The sequence below is a fragment of the Chiloscyllium punctatum genome, chromosome 40, assembly GCF_047496795.1.
Source record: "Chiloscyllium punctatum isolate Juve2018m chromosome 40, sChiPun1.3, whole genome shotgun sequence".
Classification (NCBI taxonomy): domain Eukaryota; kingdom Metazoa; phylum Chordata; class Chondrichthyes; order Orectolobiformes; family Hemiscylliidae; genus Chiloscyllium; species Chiloscyllium punctatum.
Window position 1 is genome coordinate 53,623,435 of NC_092778.1, and position 15,724 is coordinate 53,639,158.

The window sequence follows — 15,724 nt, forward strand, 5'->3', positions numbered from 1 at the left end:
AAAAAGATTTGCAAGGATATTGGATAGGCTAGGACATTTTTTCTCTGGAGTGTAGGTGGCTGAGGGGTGACCTTTTTAGAGGTTTATAAAATCAAGAGTGACGGCACGGTGGCACAGTGGTTAGCACCGCTGCCTCGCAGCGCCTGAGACCCGGGTTCAATTCCCGCCTCAGGCGACTGACTGTGTGGAGTTTGCACGTTCTCCCCGTATCTGCGTGGGTTTCCTCCGGGTACTCCGGTTTCCTCCCACAGTCCAAAGATGTGCAGGTCAGGTGAATTGGCCATGCTAAATTGCCCGTAATGTTAGGTAAGGAGTAATTGTAGGGGTATGGGTGGGTTGCGCTTCAGTGGGTCAGTGTGGACTTGTTGAGCCGAAGGGCCTGTTTCCACACTGTAATGTAATCTAATAAATAAAGTGAATAGCCAAAGTCTCTTCCTGCCAGGAAAAGGAGTTCAAAACTAGAGGGCGTAGATTTAAGGTGAGATGGGAAAGATTTAAAAGGATTCTAAGGGACAACGTTTTCACAGTGTAGTACAAGTATGGAACGAGCTACCAGGAGACTTGGTAGCGGTGAGTACACATAGAAAATTTTAAACGGCATTTGAACAGATACATGGATAGGAAAGGTTTAGAGGGATATGGGCCAAGCCCAGACAAATGGAACTTGTTTAGGAAACTTGATTTGCATGAATGTGTTGGGCCAAAGGGCTTGTATTCATGCTGTATGTCTCTATGAAGCCTGGTTGCAATAAAGGAGTCTTCATATCATTTTGTTTGTTGAATTGTGAGGCATTTATTCATGCAAATTGCTACTGTTATATTTTATTTCATCTACAATCCACCTCTTTCACGGGTATATCTGTTTGGCACACAAACAAAAAAAAAACGCTGGATACCCCCCATCTGTCCAACTACAGACATAGCTTCTACAAATCAATTTTCTGTGTCTTAACCTATGTGGATTATGTAATGGTTGTTTCGTGCAGCAAATTCAAATCAAAGTGATTAACTTTCAGCTGACAGCTATCCTATTCTCTAGCACAATAGTAGGTGGTTTTAAGTGCCTTATCTAAGGAAAGATGAAGTTAAAAATCATACAACATCAGATTATTGTCCGGCAGGTTTATTTGGAAGTACAAGCTTTCAGAGCACTGCTCCTTCATCAGGTTGCTACGAAAGAGCAGCACTCTAAAAGGCAGGACTTCCAAATAAACCTGTTTGACAATACCCTGGTGTTGTGTGATTTTTAACTTTGTCCACTGCAGTTCAAAACCAGCACCTCCACACCAGGAAAGGTATACTGACATTGGAGGCTATCCAGAGAAGGTTCACTAGTCTGCTACCAGGTCTAAAGAGACTGTGTTTTAGGAGAAAAGATTGAGTAGGTTGGGCCCTATTCCTGGAGTACACAAGATTCTTAGAGTTGACTGGGTAGATGCAACAAGGTTGTTTCCCCTTCTGGGAGAGTTTAGGATTTCAGGGAATAATCTCAGAATAAGAAGTTGCACATTTTTTTTAAAACAGATGACTAGGAATTTCATCTGAGTTTGAGTCTGTGGAATTGGGTTAGGTCATTATGCATATTCAAGGCTAAGATAGAATTTTAATCAATAAGGCAATCTGATTGGGGAGGCAACGTGATTATATGAAAAAGACAGGAAGATGGAGTCAAGAATTATCAAATACCTTTGATTTTATTGAATGGTGGAACAGACTTGATAGACTGACCCATGTCTGCTCGACATCATCTTGTGATCATCAACTTTACATAAGATCATAAGTGCAGTGCATGTCTGAAATGCTGTATAATGGAATCAATAGCAATCAGATATCCAAGCCAAGTGATTTGTGGTCATGACGCAGGAAAAGCACATGCCCAAAAGGAGGAAGGTGAGTCAACCCACGTCCTATCTGAATACTAAGTGTGTAGTGCATAGTGATGATGTCTCCGGCATGCTTCTCCACATCTCTCCCCTCCTTCCCCGGTGTATTTTGTTTCAGTGAAGGTGGGAACACTGACGGCTAACTCTAAATGACACTGATAGTTATTTACCTAGAGTCCTTTTGTGAGTCTTGAATTCATCAAAAATAGCTTATGCTTATTTATCATATTTGTTATATCTCTGTCACATTGTAGCCAATTTTTATTCACCCTGGGCATATTTCCAAATTTGTATTGGTATAATTAACCTGTGTATTCTTATGAGGAAATGTTCAGGTTTTTTTTAAGATATTCAAACTTTTTCTGAAGTTTGTAGAAAATGTTAAGTTCAGTGGTTTAGAACTCTTCAGTAAATACAATGCTCTTTACCCTGACAGTTCAGGAGAGAAATGAGCCAAATGGAGTAGGGCTGAGTCAGCTAGATGAGAAAAAGATTTGGGGACTTCACTTGAACTTTTCACAATCCCAGAAAATCCTGAAGTGTTTTACAGGTGATGGCAAACTTTTTGAAACTGAGTCACTAGACCATTTGCAAACGGCGAGATCCCACTAAAGGAAATATGTTGAAAACATATTTGAAATATGTTGAAAACATCGGTGATGTTGGTTGAGGGATAAACATTAGTCCATACATAAGGAATAGCATTCTCTGCTCTTCAGAAAAATGATATCAGATCTTAATGTCCACCTGAGAGGGCAGATGGGACGTTGCTCAAAATATCACCTCTGTGATGTGGAGGTGCTAGTGTTGGACTGGGGTGGACCAAGTTTAAAAATCTCAACACCAGGTTACAGTCCAACAGGTTTATTTGGAAATAATAGCTTTCAAGGTAGGTAACTAGTGGGGCGTGATCACATGACACAGAATTTATAGCAAAAGATCATAGTGTCATGCAATTAAAACCATATACATCGAAACCTTGATTATCCGGTATTCTATTATCTGAATTGGGGATTATCTGGACAAGATCGCAAGGTCCTGATGCTTGGCTAAACTGTGACATCTGGCATTAGATTATCTGAACAAAATACTGCCCACTTGTGTCTTTCAGATAATTAAGGTTCCTCTGTATTGACCCAACCTAGGTTGCAGATAAGTCTGTCATCTTTTAGAATGGGTTGCAAGTTTCGGTTCATTAATATGCAAATCCCAGAACTGCTTTTAAATCATATTCTCAAGATAACTTAAGGTTTTATATTTAAAGTGACCTCTCACACTCTAACCTCATACCTTTTTAGTGTATCGTCTGAGCTGAGATGTTACTTTTTTTAATAAAACTTTGTTATCTTGAGAATGTGACTTAAAATAATGAACTGAAACCTGCAAAGTATTCTAAAAGATGAAAGACTTAACAGTAATCTAGGTTTGTTCAATATATCGTTTTAATTGCATGACACTATGAGCTTTTGCTGTAAATTCTGTGTCTTATGATCCTGCCCTACTAGTTACCTGATGAAGGAAAGGCGCTCTGAAAGCTAGTATTTCGAAATAAACTTGTTGGACTATAACCTGGTGTGTGATTTTTTTTTAAAACATTGACATCTGTGACAGTGCAGCTCTCCCTTGTTACAATCCTTGAGTTTGAGTTTAGATTACATACCGTAGGCTGTACCTTGAATCTGTAAACGTTTGAACTTGCTGATAAGCATGTTGCCAACTGAGCCAATACTTCTGCTCTTGGTTTTAATCCTGGGTGTGTGCTGCCAGTTATTCTCAGTTGGCACAGCAGTGGCAGTTATGCTGTTGATGATCTCTTTCATGAGCCAAGAAAGAGAAGTCCTGAGATCACTGCTGCAATTGTATAGGCTGATGACAATTGTCATGTTGCGGTAGCCAACTATCCCATATAGCCACATGTAAAACAAGTAGCATCCTCAGGTAGGACGCTGGAGGGTTCTTGATTTATTTTTTGGAACGATATTCTTATGTATCAATGTTTTCAGAACTTGAGAATTGATAGAAATGAATGTGACCAAAACTAATGTGGCTTTTGGCTGGTTTGATAACTGTTTGAAACATAGCCAATGTATCTACATTGCTGTGAGCTGCTAAGATAGGCCTTTCCTAGTCCTTAGCAAGTGTTGGTATTTTGGCAGTTTGTCTAAACTGTAAAGTAATAGTCAATTTACATGCAATAAATTAAAGTTGCATGCAAAATTGTAATTGTTTGGCTGTAAAAAGACCTGAATCATGCACCAGAAGGATGATATCGCCCTGAACAGTTTTGTTCTATTTACTCGAATTGTGTTGTGGCATTTTGGACTGTTTACCAATGTTTAGAAAAACATACTTAACTGGCAGAGATTTCCTAACACAGATGTTCTACTGCATGCAAACCTTTTTTCTTTTATTTGTTTTTGAATAGGAAGCAGTGCAAATTCACAGGCCACATTGTTTGAAGTCCCAGATACATGGTGACATGAAACACACATTGGATGAACAAAGTGGTATCTTCCAGATAAGTGACCAGATGCAACACTTGCAAGCCATACTGATCTGAGCTCCAATCTTCATGTGGTACAAGACAACTTTAAAAAAAAGTCTTTGTGTACAAAGTTTTAACTGTACAAACACAAGCAAACATCATATTAAATGTTTTAGTCAGTTTATTTTGTGTTGTTAAGAATGTGTTGGGATTTGACTAGCATTTCACATCTTCTATCATTGTCAACCATTTCATGGGTTACATGCATTTACAGCTAGTCCTGTGCCACTTATGTCTTAGAGCAGCAGCCGATACTGGAAGTTGCCTTGTGCCAGCAACATGAAATGTTTATTTTGGATTATAAAACAATATAATCATTGTTCAGCACTGTAATTTTATATAAATATATTATATATATATCTGTGTGTGTGCGTGTGTATTACATCCGTTGTATTTCCAGTGAATCCAATGACTCATTATCAATAATGTGGCCTGACCTCTACGTTCAGGTTGTGTTTTTTTTCCCCACGGTAGTATCAAAACATTGTCACTGTCTTTACAGTAAGGACAGTGATTGTGTATTTGAGCAATCCCTTCGTTTGTCATCTGGTGTGGACTGTACTGAGCTTTCAGCCTTGTATGTCAAAAGATGCATTGTGCACCAGCCTTTATTTGTATGTATGAATGTGTGTATGTGTGCGTGCAAAAAGAGAATTGTTTACTTTTTTGGGCAGTGGTGAGTTTTGTATCATATTTAAAGTTTTTTGTATCATGAAGAAAATCGAAATTTCATGAAGGAAAATTAAAGACAACTTTCTTACTACAAATGACAACTCTTTATTTGTTTAAAGGTCTCTACTTGCAGTGGATGTTCAGAAGTAACTATACAAAAGTGTATATAGTTTTGAAATGTAGACAAGATGTTTTTTAGTTGTGGGCGAGACCAGAACCAGGGATCATAAATGTGAGCTAGACAGATAGCAATAAGTCCAAGAGGTTTTTAGGGGGAACATTCTCACTATTCTCTTGTTAATTGAGGCAGCTAACATAGATGTGTCCAAGAAGAAGCTCAATAAACAGGAGGAGGAAAAGAAAATGAGAACATGTTAATGAGGTTAAATGAATAAGGTGAGGAAGAGTTTTGTGTAAAAGCACAAGTTCTGTCGTGGACATGTTCAGCTGAACAACATGTACTTTGTTTAGATGAAAAAAAAATGGTTCAACATATTTTCCTAAAGTAGTTAGTGTCAATAAAACCAGGAGTTGTTTGAAATTGCCTTCCAGTTTGGCAGGTTCTGTGGAGAAAGAATGATTACCAACTAGAAGCATTAACTTTACTTCACATTTCCAGCATCTGTAGTTTGTTGTTTGTTTTAATGTTCCAAATGTTTCCGTTTATTTTCCATACAGTATTCAAAATCATTCCACACGTTTGATTTGTCACAAATCAGTTTGTTGAGCTATCTGCAGCTCATCACTGTGTGAGTTGTCAATGCTTGCACTTAATTCAACCATGTGCTGTCTCGCATGGGAGAGGAGTGGGAAAGTGGAACCACAGTTTATCTCAGCTGCAACTGTAATATCAGAAGAAGTAGCAGTGCTCACTTTCCACCCCAACACCAAATCTGAAAGAAACAATATATTGTCATGTTGTACTGTCATTCAAAGCAAATGCAGTTAATATCATGAAAATGAACTGCCAATCTCCTATTTATGGTCTTCTAAAATCAGTTTGTTTGTAAGACAACTAAATAGGGTGTATAATTCTACATTGCAGTTCATATGCATGGTTTCCAATTTGGACTTCAGGAAAGTATTAATGTGTTCATACAAGTTGCCATGTGATTAAAGGTCAAAATAACCCTTAAAAGATGTCTCCCTGGATGTTTAGCGAGGTTAACTAGGCACTCTCCTTACTCAAAGTACTCCAGATTGACATTGAATTTAATCCCTCTAGTACCAGTGAAACAATTTTTAATGCAAGGTAAGTAATTGAACTAATTTTCATGTAGACCTTTTCAAAAATTTTAATCTGTACTGAATTTCACTAACACTTTGTGTGAATGTACTTTTATTAGCTCAAATCTATAAAAACATTTTGAATACAGAACTATAAAATCAGAATCTGCAAAAGATAAATTGCAACCAACTTTAAAACCATGGACTTGTACTTATATGGAAAAACTAGTCTTTGAGAGTTTAAATCTTGACACAAAGATTTACTCTGAAGCTAACTATTCTTTGCAACACGTTTTTAATCCATTTAATGCCAGATATTTCATCTTCCCATTTAATGATACTAAGGAATGATTGCCCTCCATGTTTATTGTTTGAGGTGACAGTAAAATTTGGCATTAATTTAGTTTCTTGTCTGTACTTTGGATTATGGATACAAGTCTCACATGAGCTTGTGTTTGTGCAGCAATGTTGTCCAGTACATGAGCGATTTGCCAAATATGACAAACTGATGCTTTTTATCAGGTGAGCAATTTCATTCAGATGAATGTTAGGATCCTGCATCAATCCACTTGAGACGCCACAGTTTCAGCATCTGTCTGACCAAAATCTGTAACCATGTCAAAAATAAGTGGAATATCCTACAGAAAGAACAATTATTCTTCATATTAAAAAAAATTGTAGCTTGTCTCCATTAAAGGAAGTGAAAGTATAGGGGGCATATTTCACTTGTTACACCATAACTGGTTAATGCATAGTGATTAGTTTCTAGTAAATTCTTTTCTTTTGACAGAGCTGCAGTTGCAGTGCAGTACGACTCCCTGTTAGTCCTGTCCCTCAGTCCCTCTTCACTTCTGGGAGGTTGTTATAAGATTCCCTTTCTTTCGTATCAAGTGGCAAATACAATGACCTAGTCATTACAAGTTTGAGCATCAAAATCCTATTGGACAGCACTGTTGTGGAGAAACTAAGAGAAAATAGCTGTGTAAACAAATAAATATTGCAGGGTGGAGGAGTCTGCTCATTCAACATAATGCAAAAATCTAATTTTAAGAAATTTAAACACTTAAATTGACACTGTTACAATGCTGATCAGTCATTTGTAGGAGGATTAATGCCTTTGTTATTCGTGATCGAATCAAAACACTTGCTTCATGGATAATTTGTAAAAGTGGCTGTAGTGCAGTTGTCGGTAAGTATTCACAGCTGTTTGACAGCTTACTATTTCACAGCTTAAAGAATTTATTTTAAGGTGAGAAAATATTAAGTCTTTGAGACATGTCTGGGTACCACAAGTTATAAGTGTTCATCAAACTGACTTTGTCTATCGGGATTCATTCACAACAGATATGTTGCTAGCTGTTATGGATTGACAGGAAACTTGTTTGTTGTTGCCATAGTCTTACCAGATCATAGGGGCTGCTCTTTTATTAGAGAAAAGCGACTGGTGGCGATTTAACCTGAGTGCCACTAGACCTCAGACGAGGGAAGAGGTTGAGAAGGAGAGTTCTTCATGGTAACCTTCAACCTGGTGATGGGAATTGAACCCATGCTGGTCTGTAAACCAACTATCCAGCCAACTGAGCTAAACCAATTCCCATTCCGGAAAACTATTAACTGGGCCACATGAGTCGGCCCCGGACTTTAGATCATAACAGATTAAAACTGTAGCTTCCCACTTCCTGTTTTAATGCTTTCATTGAATTTTTTTGTTGCATTTCTATTTTGTTCTTTTGAGCAGTTTTCCTTGAAACATTTTTCATTTATGATTTTCACATTTGTCTTGTGCATTAAATTCAGATTTGACTGAATTTCATTTATTTGTGTACTAGTAGATTGACTTTGCTGAAGTTAAATAGATCAGTGATGTGAAATGTAGCCTTGATTGAAAGGGAATAGCATTCCTTTTGTCACATTTAAAAGTGAAATTCTGTTCTCTACCACACTGGGAAGGCGCCAGCTGTAAAACCGAGATCATCTACTTCAGATCATTGAGTTTAGCCCTGATTCAATCTGGTGAAAGTTTTCAGTTGAAATCTTAACAGCTGACAGAGTCTTAATGGAGATCATTGAAAGAAAATAAAATCTCTTGCAAGGATCTCAATTCTTCTGGCCAGAATGAAGAAGATTGGGTAATATTTTCTTATACCAATCTTAACTGGAGATTGCATTATAAGTGACTGGAATTAAATTTGCAGTATATATAGAACTTGCTTTTAAGTACCTATCCTTAGTGCATTTTGGTACTCCAGATGTTCTCTGCCAAAGTTGCCAAGTGTTCCAGCATCATACATATAACAACATGATTTGTATATCTTAATGCCTGATGTCTTTTATCCTGCCTCTTCCTCCCCACTACAGTTTTTTGTTTGAGGAATTCCACTGTCTGTCTGTAATTAACACAATCTCTGCAGTTGTCTTGGCTCCTTTCTCCCTTTCCTCATTTTGCACTTTACCCTCTGCAATCCATCTCTAACTTCCATTTCTCTCAAAAGGCTCTGTGGTATGCACTAATTAGTCAATTCTATGTCTATTTTAGCAAAACTTCCTGATCTTCTTCATCTGCCTCCCTTTCCCACAGAACCAAAATGATCAAATTTTTAAAAATTATATCTTACATGAATGACCATATGAAGTATCCTTCCTTAGACTGGATTTTAGCAGCCCTTCAAAGATGGAATGAAGAGGAGGTGGCTAGTAAAATGATGTGGAGAGGTGATGGGGTGGTGTGCCTGTTATCTTCCTGACACCCTGCCATTTTAGCAGCAGCAACAGGAAAGGTGACAGATGGCCCACCTATTCCAGAACTTAGCAAACAATGGAAGAGGCCATAATTGGCCATTTAATGGATTCACTAAGTTTTTCCAGTGATTAGAGGGTCTTGCCTTGCATAAGAAGGCTGTCGGGTAAACCCCGGCTGTTTCCCACTTCGCTACTGTTGGGTAGAACAGGGAGAGGACCATTTGAGAGGTCCCACTCAGTATAATACTGCTGTCTGCCCTCAGCAAAAACCCCTACCCCATCTTCCAGGGTTTGCCTCACTGATCCGCCTGCCAACCAGACCCTCACCTGACTTTTTTTCGAAAACCATCTGTTTGGGCTGGTAGCTCTTTGGTCCTGTTGCCATTGATCAGCACACCCACTCTGTCACTGAAATAATTTTTTTTGAAGCTGTAAAAGGCTATGGGAACATTCTAACAGGGTGAATAATTTTATAAGTGAGTCTGTCTTTAAAGTACACCATGAAAAGGCTGCTGACATTTGTGCTGGGGTTTTGCATATTATGACTCAACTGCAAGTTGAGGTCAGGGACTGGGTGCAGTGTGTTAATGTGTCTGCAGCACTTAATGAAACACACTGCCCAGTGGCCTAATAAACTCTGTTCCTGTGGTTAATCTTGCAGGATTTGCTCTTGGAAGCATTGGGAAGCCTTGTGCTTCATGCAAATTTTATGGAATCAGTTGATGTTGGTTGGATGGAATTTTCTTCCCAACTTTGTTCCTGGATGCAATCCATATCATTTTCATAGTTGGTCTTACCCTAGAAAAGATAGGAATGAACTTTATCTATCAAATAAAATCCCAATCTTAATAGTTTAGTCCCTCTGTGGCCAGCACATTCTGTAAGTATCTGAAAATTATGACCTCCATCAGAAGGCAAAAATGCATTGCATATTTTAGTCATGCATATAGAGTCATAGAGATGTACAGCATGGAAACAGACCCTTCGGTCCAATCCGTCCATGCCGACCAGATATCCCAACCCAATCTAGTCCCACCTGCAAGCACCCAGTCCATATCCCTCCAAACCCTTCCTTTTCATATACCCATTCAAATGCCTCTTAAATGTTGCGATTGTACCAGCCTCCTCCACTTCCTCTGGCAGCTCATTCCATACGCGTACCACCCTCTGCGTGAAAACGTTGCCCCGTGGGTCTCTTTTATATCTTTCCCCTCTCACCCTAAACCTAGTTCTGGACTTCCCGACCCCAGGGAGAAGACTTTGCCTATTTACCCTATCCATGCCCCTTGTAATTTTGTAAACCTGTATACGGTCACTCTGCAGCCTCCAACACTCCAGGGAAAACAGCCCCAGCCTGTTCAGCCTCTCTCTATAGCTCAAATCCTCCAACCCTGGCCATATCCTTGTAAATCTTTTCTGAACCCTTTCAAGTTTCACAATGATTTTTTTTTTCTGATTAAATCCAGCTAATCATAAATTAGTTACCCATTTGGATATTATTATTCATTGTATAGTTTTAATAATTATCCACTGCAATGTCAGGAAAGAAGCACATACTAACAAGTTTATTATGTGTCTGTTCAGTTTAATAAACGTGATGGCAGGGTGTTATGTACAGAAACATCATCAAATACAGTATAGTGATCATTTGCAACTTTTTGTTAATTTTGAGAGATGTGGGCATTGCTGGCCAGCATTTATTGCCTGTCCATACCTGTCGTCAAACTGTCATGATTTGGAGATGCTGGTGTTGGACTGGGGTGTACAAAGTTAAAAATCACACAACAGCAGGTTATAGTCCAACAGGTTTAATTGGAAGCACTAGCTTTCGGAGCAACGTTCCTTCATCATGGAGCGTCGTTCTGAAAGCTAGTGCTTCCAATTAAACCTGTTGGACTATAACCTGCTGTTGTGTGATTTTTAACTTTGTCCTTAAACTGAGTAGGTTGCTAGGTCATTTCAGAGGACAGTTGACAGCCAACCACATTCTGTGGATCTGGAGTGAAATGTAGGCCACACAAGGTGAGGATGACAGATTTCCTTCCCTGAAGACGTTAGTGAGCCTGATGGGTTTTTCTAACAATTTGCAACAAAGTATTCAGCCAGGAGTAGGCATGATCAGGGTTGACCATGTAATCTCAGTATCCTATTCCTGCACTGTCCCTATACCCCTTGATCCCTTCAGCCACAAGGGCCGCATCCAGCTCCCTCTTGAATATATCTGATGAACTGGGCCCAACACCTTCCTATGGGATAGAATTCCACAGGTTCACAACTGAGTGAAGAAATTCTTCCTCCTCAGTGCTGGAATGGCTTACCCTTTATTTCTAGACTGTGACCCCTAGTTCTGCACTTTCCCAACATTGGGACATTCTTCGTGCATCTTATCCTGTCTAGTCCCATCAGGATTTAATGTTTCTAGGAGATTTCTCCTCCTCTAGCAAGTACAACCCCAGTCGATCCTGTCTTTGTTCACATCGGTCATCTAGGAATCAGTCCAGTGAACCTTTCCTGGACTCCGACAATAGCAAGAAAGTCCTCAGAGACCAAAACTGCACAAAGGTGTGACCTCACCTGGGTCCTGTATACCTGCAACACAACATCCTTTCTCCAATACTCAAATCCTCCCCTTGTGAAGACCAGCATGCCATTAGTTTTCCTCACTGCCTGCTGCACCTGCATGCTAACCTTCAGTGACTGTCCCACCAGATTTCGCACCTCACCTTTTCCTAAGTTGCCACCATTCAGATAATAATGTGGCTCCCTGTTTTTGTGAGCAAAGTGGATAGCCTCACATTTATCCACATTACATAGTATTTGTCCACTCAGCCAGTCTGTCTAAATTACCCTGCAGCCTCTTCACATCCTCCTCATAGCCCACACTGCCACCCAGCTTGGTGTGATCTGCAAACTTGGAGATATTGCATTCCATTCCTTCATCCAAATTGTTAGTGTACACTATGAACAGCTGAGTTCCCAGCACTGAACCCCTGCGGCACCCCACTTGTCACTGCCTGACACTCTGAAAAGACCCATTTGTACCAACTCTCTGCTTCGTATTTGCCAAGCAGTTCTCTATCCATGTTTTCATGGTCATCAGCATATTCTGAATTCCAAACTTGTTTATTTATTGAATGTGAATTCTGTCATTTGAATCCAGGTCCCCAGAACACTGGCTGAGTTTCTGGATTAAGAATCTAGCAATAATACCACTCAGCCATTGCCTCCCCAGTTGTTGAGTTTTGCCCATCATATTTGACTCCATAATTAGGTTTCCTTTAAAAAAAAATCGATAAGGCTGTGACTTGGAAGGTGTGCAAAATCTTTAGGAGCTGAAAATACTCTGATTTTTGGCTCTGTGAAAGGTATCTGTAATCCCCAATTTATCTTAACCTTTGTGTTACAGAATAAGGGAAAGAAAGCCAGGTTCCGTCCTGCAGACAGGGTATTCTAAATAGTAAGCTCATTTAACCTTACTTAACAGCAACTCTGCTTTGAAACCACAAGAAAACACAGGTATACCTTTAGGTTTTGCATTGATACATTGCTAAAACGGTTGTCCTTTATAAAACATATTATCTGACTTTGTATGAGCAATGACACAGGAAATCCAATACAATTAGCTTAACAAGTAAGGTACAATAACGGATACCTAGGAGGCATTACAAGTTTATAATCTCATTATGGTATTTGGATAATGGCTACTGAGAACCTGGTTTGTTTGCTCATAACTTTCTTAATTTTTAAGACATTTTATGTAATCTATATCCAGCATTCAGAATTCCTTTTGCTGAAAAAAAAAAGACATTTTGTGGCAATAATTAAATCTGGGCAGTTCTTTTATTTGAGTTACTTGCATTGTGGAGTATTTGTGCAAAATTTGCAAGGAACAGAACACCAGACTTTGCAACCTGCAGGAGTGCACAAGCCATGAAAGCCATTGCATTTCAATGTGCTGATCCAGTTAGCAGGTGATATTCTCATGTGAAACACACGCCACTAGTGGCTGTCTGGCACACACTAAACAGTTTTGTCAACTGGCATTATTGATGTGTGAAGCATGAGACTTAAGAAATATAAATGAACTTCTGTCTGTACAGTCACAATTATAAATGTGCTCTCTTATGAAGATATTGCTTTCATTTCTATGGAAATGAAAGCAATCAAGGCCACATTACAGATGCATTGTCCCCAGTTGTGTATTTTACTACTTTGATTCTTTCCAATTAGCTCGTAGCATCAAAACTGCAGGAATGTGCCAGGATCTTGGATTTTCAGTCCAAGAGATTAGTTCTGTTGGCTGCTAATTCAGATTAATTAAAGATTGGCACAGCATCCAACATGCTTCATTTTTATTATAATAAGTAAACTGAATTACTGGCAGTTTAATAGCATAATTTCTTAGTTACGTGTTGGAATTTTGCATCAAAATGGAATGGAATGAAATCACAATTTGACCTTTTAGGAGATTTGTTCTTTTTATCCATCTTTCTCTTTGCACCTGATAATAGTAACTTCATGGTTGGAAAGTCTAGATAGGTGCTGCTGATCTGAACTTTGTGGAAGCTGCATGTTTGTAATTTTAGTTTCACCCCAATTAATACATCCAAAAATATCTGCAAATTTCAGAATCTGGTGGCTTTAAAGCTGCAAAGCCATTTTGTCTTTTATTTTGAGGTCTGAGCAATGTGATGGATGATCATTGTTTTAGAATGGCAGTAATGTAACTTGGTCTGCTGAGGGGGCCTTGGGAAACATTGTTATCAAAGGTTGCAGTAGATAGGTTACATTGAAGTTCTTCATAATTCTAGAGCAATCCACATGTTGCAGGCTGTTGGGAGTATGTGCTGTACTCAGAATGCAACTTCTTACATGCATTCTAACATTATTTATGAAGATTGAGTATTTTATTCTGTTCACGTGTTCACTTTATTTCCTTCTCAACCTTCAGCCAGCATAAATCTTATCTACAGAAAGTACTGGAGAAACTCAGCAAGTCTCTGGCAGCATCTGTGGAAAGAAAACCAAGTTAACATTGAGCCTAGTATGACTGTGTTCTTGAGCTGTACTCAGCAAGTCTGGCAGTAGCTGTGGAGAGTTAACTGATTTCCCCCCAGTGCTTTGTTTTATTTCCAAGTTCTAGCATCCACAGTGAACTAGATGTGGTGTACAATAAACGCAAAGCCATTTCAGATTGTAATCTCTGCTCCCATTTCCTTTACATAGGATTTTTAAGAATTCATACATCAGATGAGGGCTAGGTCAGTATTTACATAAAGAATGGGAAGTAAATAGCTTTTGATGATCTTTTTCTCCATCACTGATCGTTAGGCAGACACTAGCCAAAATAATTTGTGCACAGGACCTACCTCAAGACCCCTTTCTCTGAATCGCCCGCTACCATTGTCATATGTCACTGGAAATCACGCTTGTTATTTCCAGAATCATGACAAAAGTTAAAGATTTATAAAAGTATGCAGAATCTAGACTCTGACTGCAAGAGGCACAGGGTGGCTGGTTCATAATTTATAAGTGTGGCTTTTATAAGTAAGTCACTGCTTACAGCAGAAATAAACAGGTTTTCTTTTTGCTGAGTGTGGCTTTTACTGCTTGTGGAGTTCTGAAACTTCTCCCTATCTTGTTCACAGTCTCGAGCTTTCAGCTCCCCGAGAACCAATCACAAAGTTATTAGTAGGCAGATGGCCCTGGTCATTGACCTGACCTAGTGAAGTGATTAATCAAAAACTTATGAATCATAGCAATTAAAAAACACAAAAATAAAGAGAATCTTTAAATCACATTATCTGCCAGTATATGGCAATGATTCTGCTTTGCTTACTTGATCACTCCTGCCTTGTGCCCTAACACTAACCATCCCTTTTTATTCTGTCCCCACCCCTCACCTGTCTCTCAACTTGCTTAAAGTTGGACATGTTTGTAACCTCTTTCCAGTTGTATGAGAGGCCAGTGATCTGACAAGTGAGCTCTTTCTCTCTCCATAGATGCTGCTTGACTTGAGCATTTCTAGGATTTTGTTTTATCCAATTACCAGTTGATAGAATTCCAGCCTATTACCAGGGATGATAGAAGATATCTTTTGTCAGTGACAACAGCTTACTTTGATTCCCACAGGAACCTTTGATATCGTGATTTCTATTCAATGTACTTTTTCTCCTTTTCTCCCTATTCAATTTATTTACCTCATTAGCCTGATGTAATTAATGGTGTCTGAGTCAGAAGGATATGGATAAAAGCAAGATCCCTGCAACCTGGACATGTAACCACATAATTTTGGAAGAAATGTTTTTTATATATAAAATCTACATTACTTAATCAGATAATCTGGTCACGTTGTTTGTCATGAGAACTTCCAATCTGCAAGTCAGCGGTGACATTTCAAAATACTTCATTCATTGACATCAACACAGTAGGCAGTACTGTGAAGTTGTGAAAGACCACCCTATATAACTTTTCAGTGGGAGACACTATTAAGATTAACATCGGATCAATGTTTCTATAGGGCTACCATGCCTTTTATTTTATTTAAATATGAAGAGGGAATTTGAGAAAATACATGAAGGGTTTTTGAATCCCTATATCCAGCCCCAACAAAGAGAGCTTGTGCTGTACATTTTAATCAGCTGAGAGATATTTCATT

General features: G+C 38.8%; 1 protein-coding gene and 1 long non-coding RNA gene across 5 annotated transcripts in view; one reads left to right on the top strand and one right to left on the bottom strand.

Annotated features, from left to right (window-relative positions):
• Positions 1-15,724, top strand: part of LOC140464616 (poly(A)-specific ribonuclease PARN-like) — a 173,298-nt gene that overhangs the window by 128,582 nt on the left and 28,992 nt on the right. The window contains exon 24 of one of the 3 annotated variants that reach the window (XM_072559917.1): positions 4,309-5,200. The exons of the other annotated variants lie outside the window; for them this stretch is intronic. Coding sequence (XP_072416018.1) covers positions 4,309-4,361 — 53 coding nt within the window. The 3' untranslated portion in view covers positions 4,362-5,200. Of the gene's footprint in view, positions 1-4,308; positions 5,201-15,724 lie in introns of those variants that run through there. 3 annotated transcript variants of the gene reach the window in all.
• LOC140464617 (uncharacterized) overlaps positions 5,726-15,724 on the bottom strand; it is a 44,920-nt gene continuing 34,921 nt past the window's right edge. Inside the window, exon 3 of one of the 2 annotated variants that reach the window (XR_011954949.1) lies at positions 5,726-5,993. This is a non-coding gene — a long non-coding RNA (uncharacterized lncRNA). Of the gene's footprint in view, positions 9,865-15,724 lie in introns of both variants that reach the window. The other variant, XR_011954948.1, reaches the window with a different exon arrangement.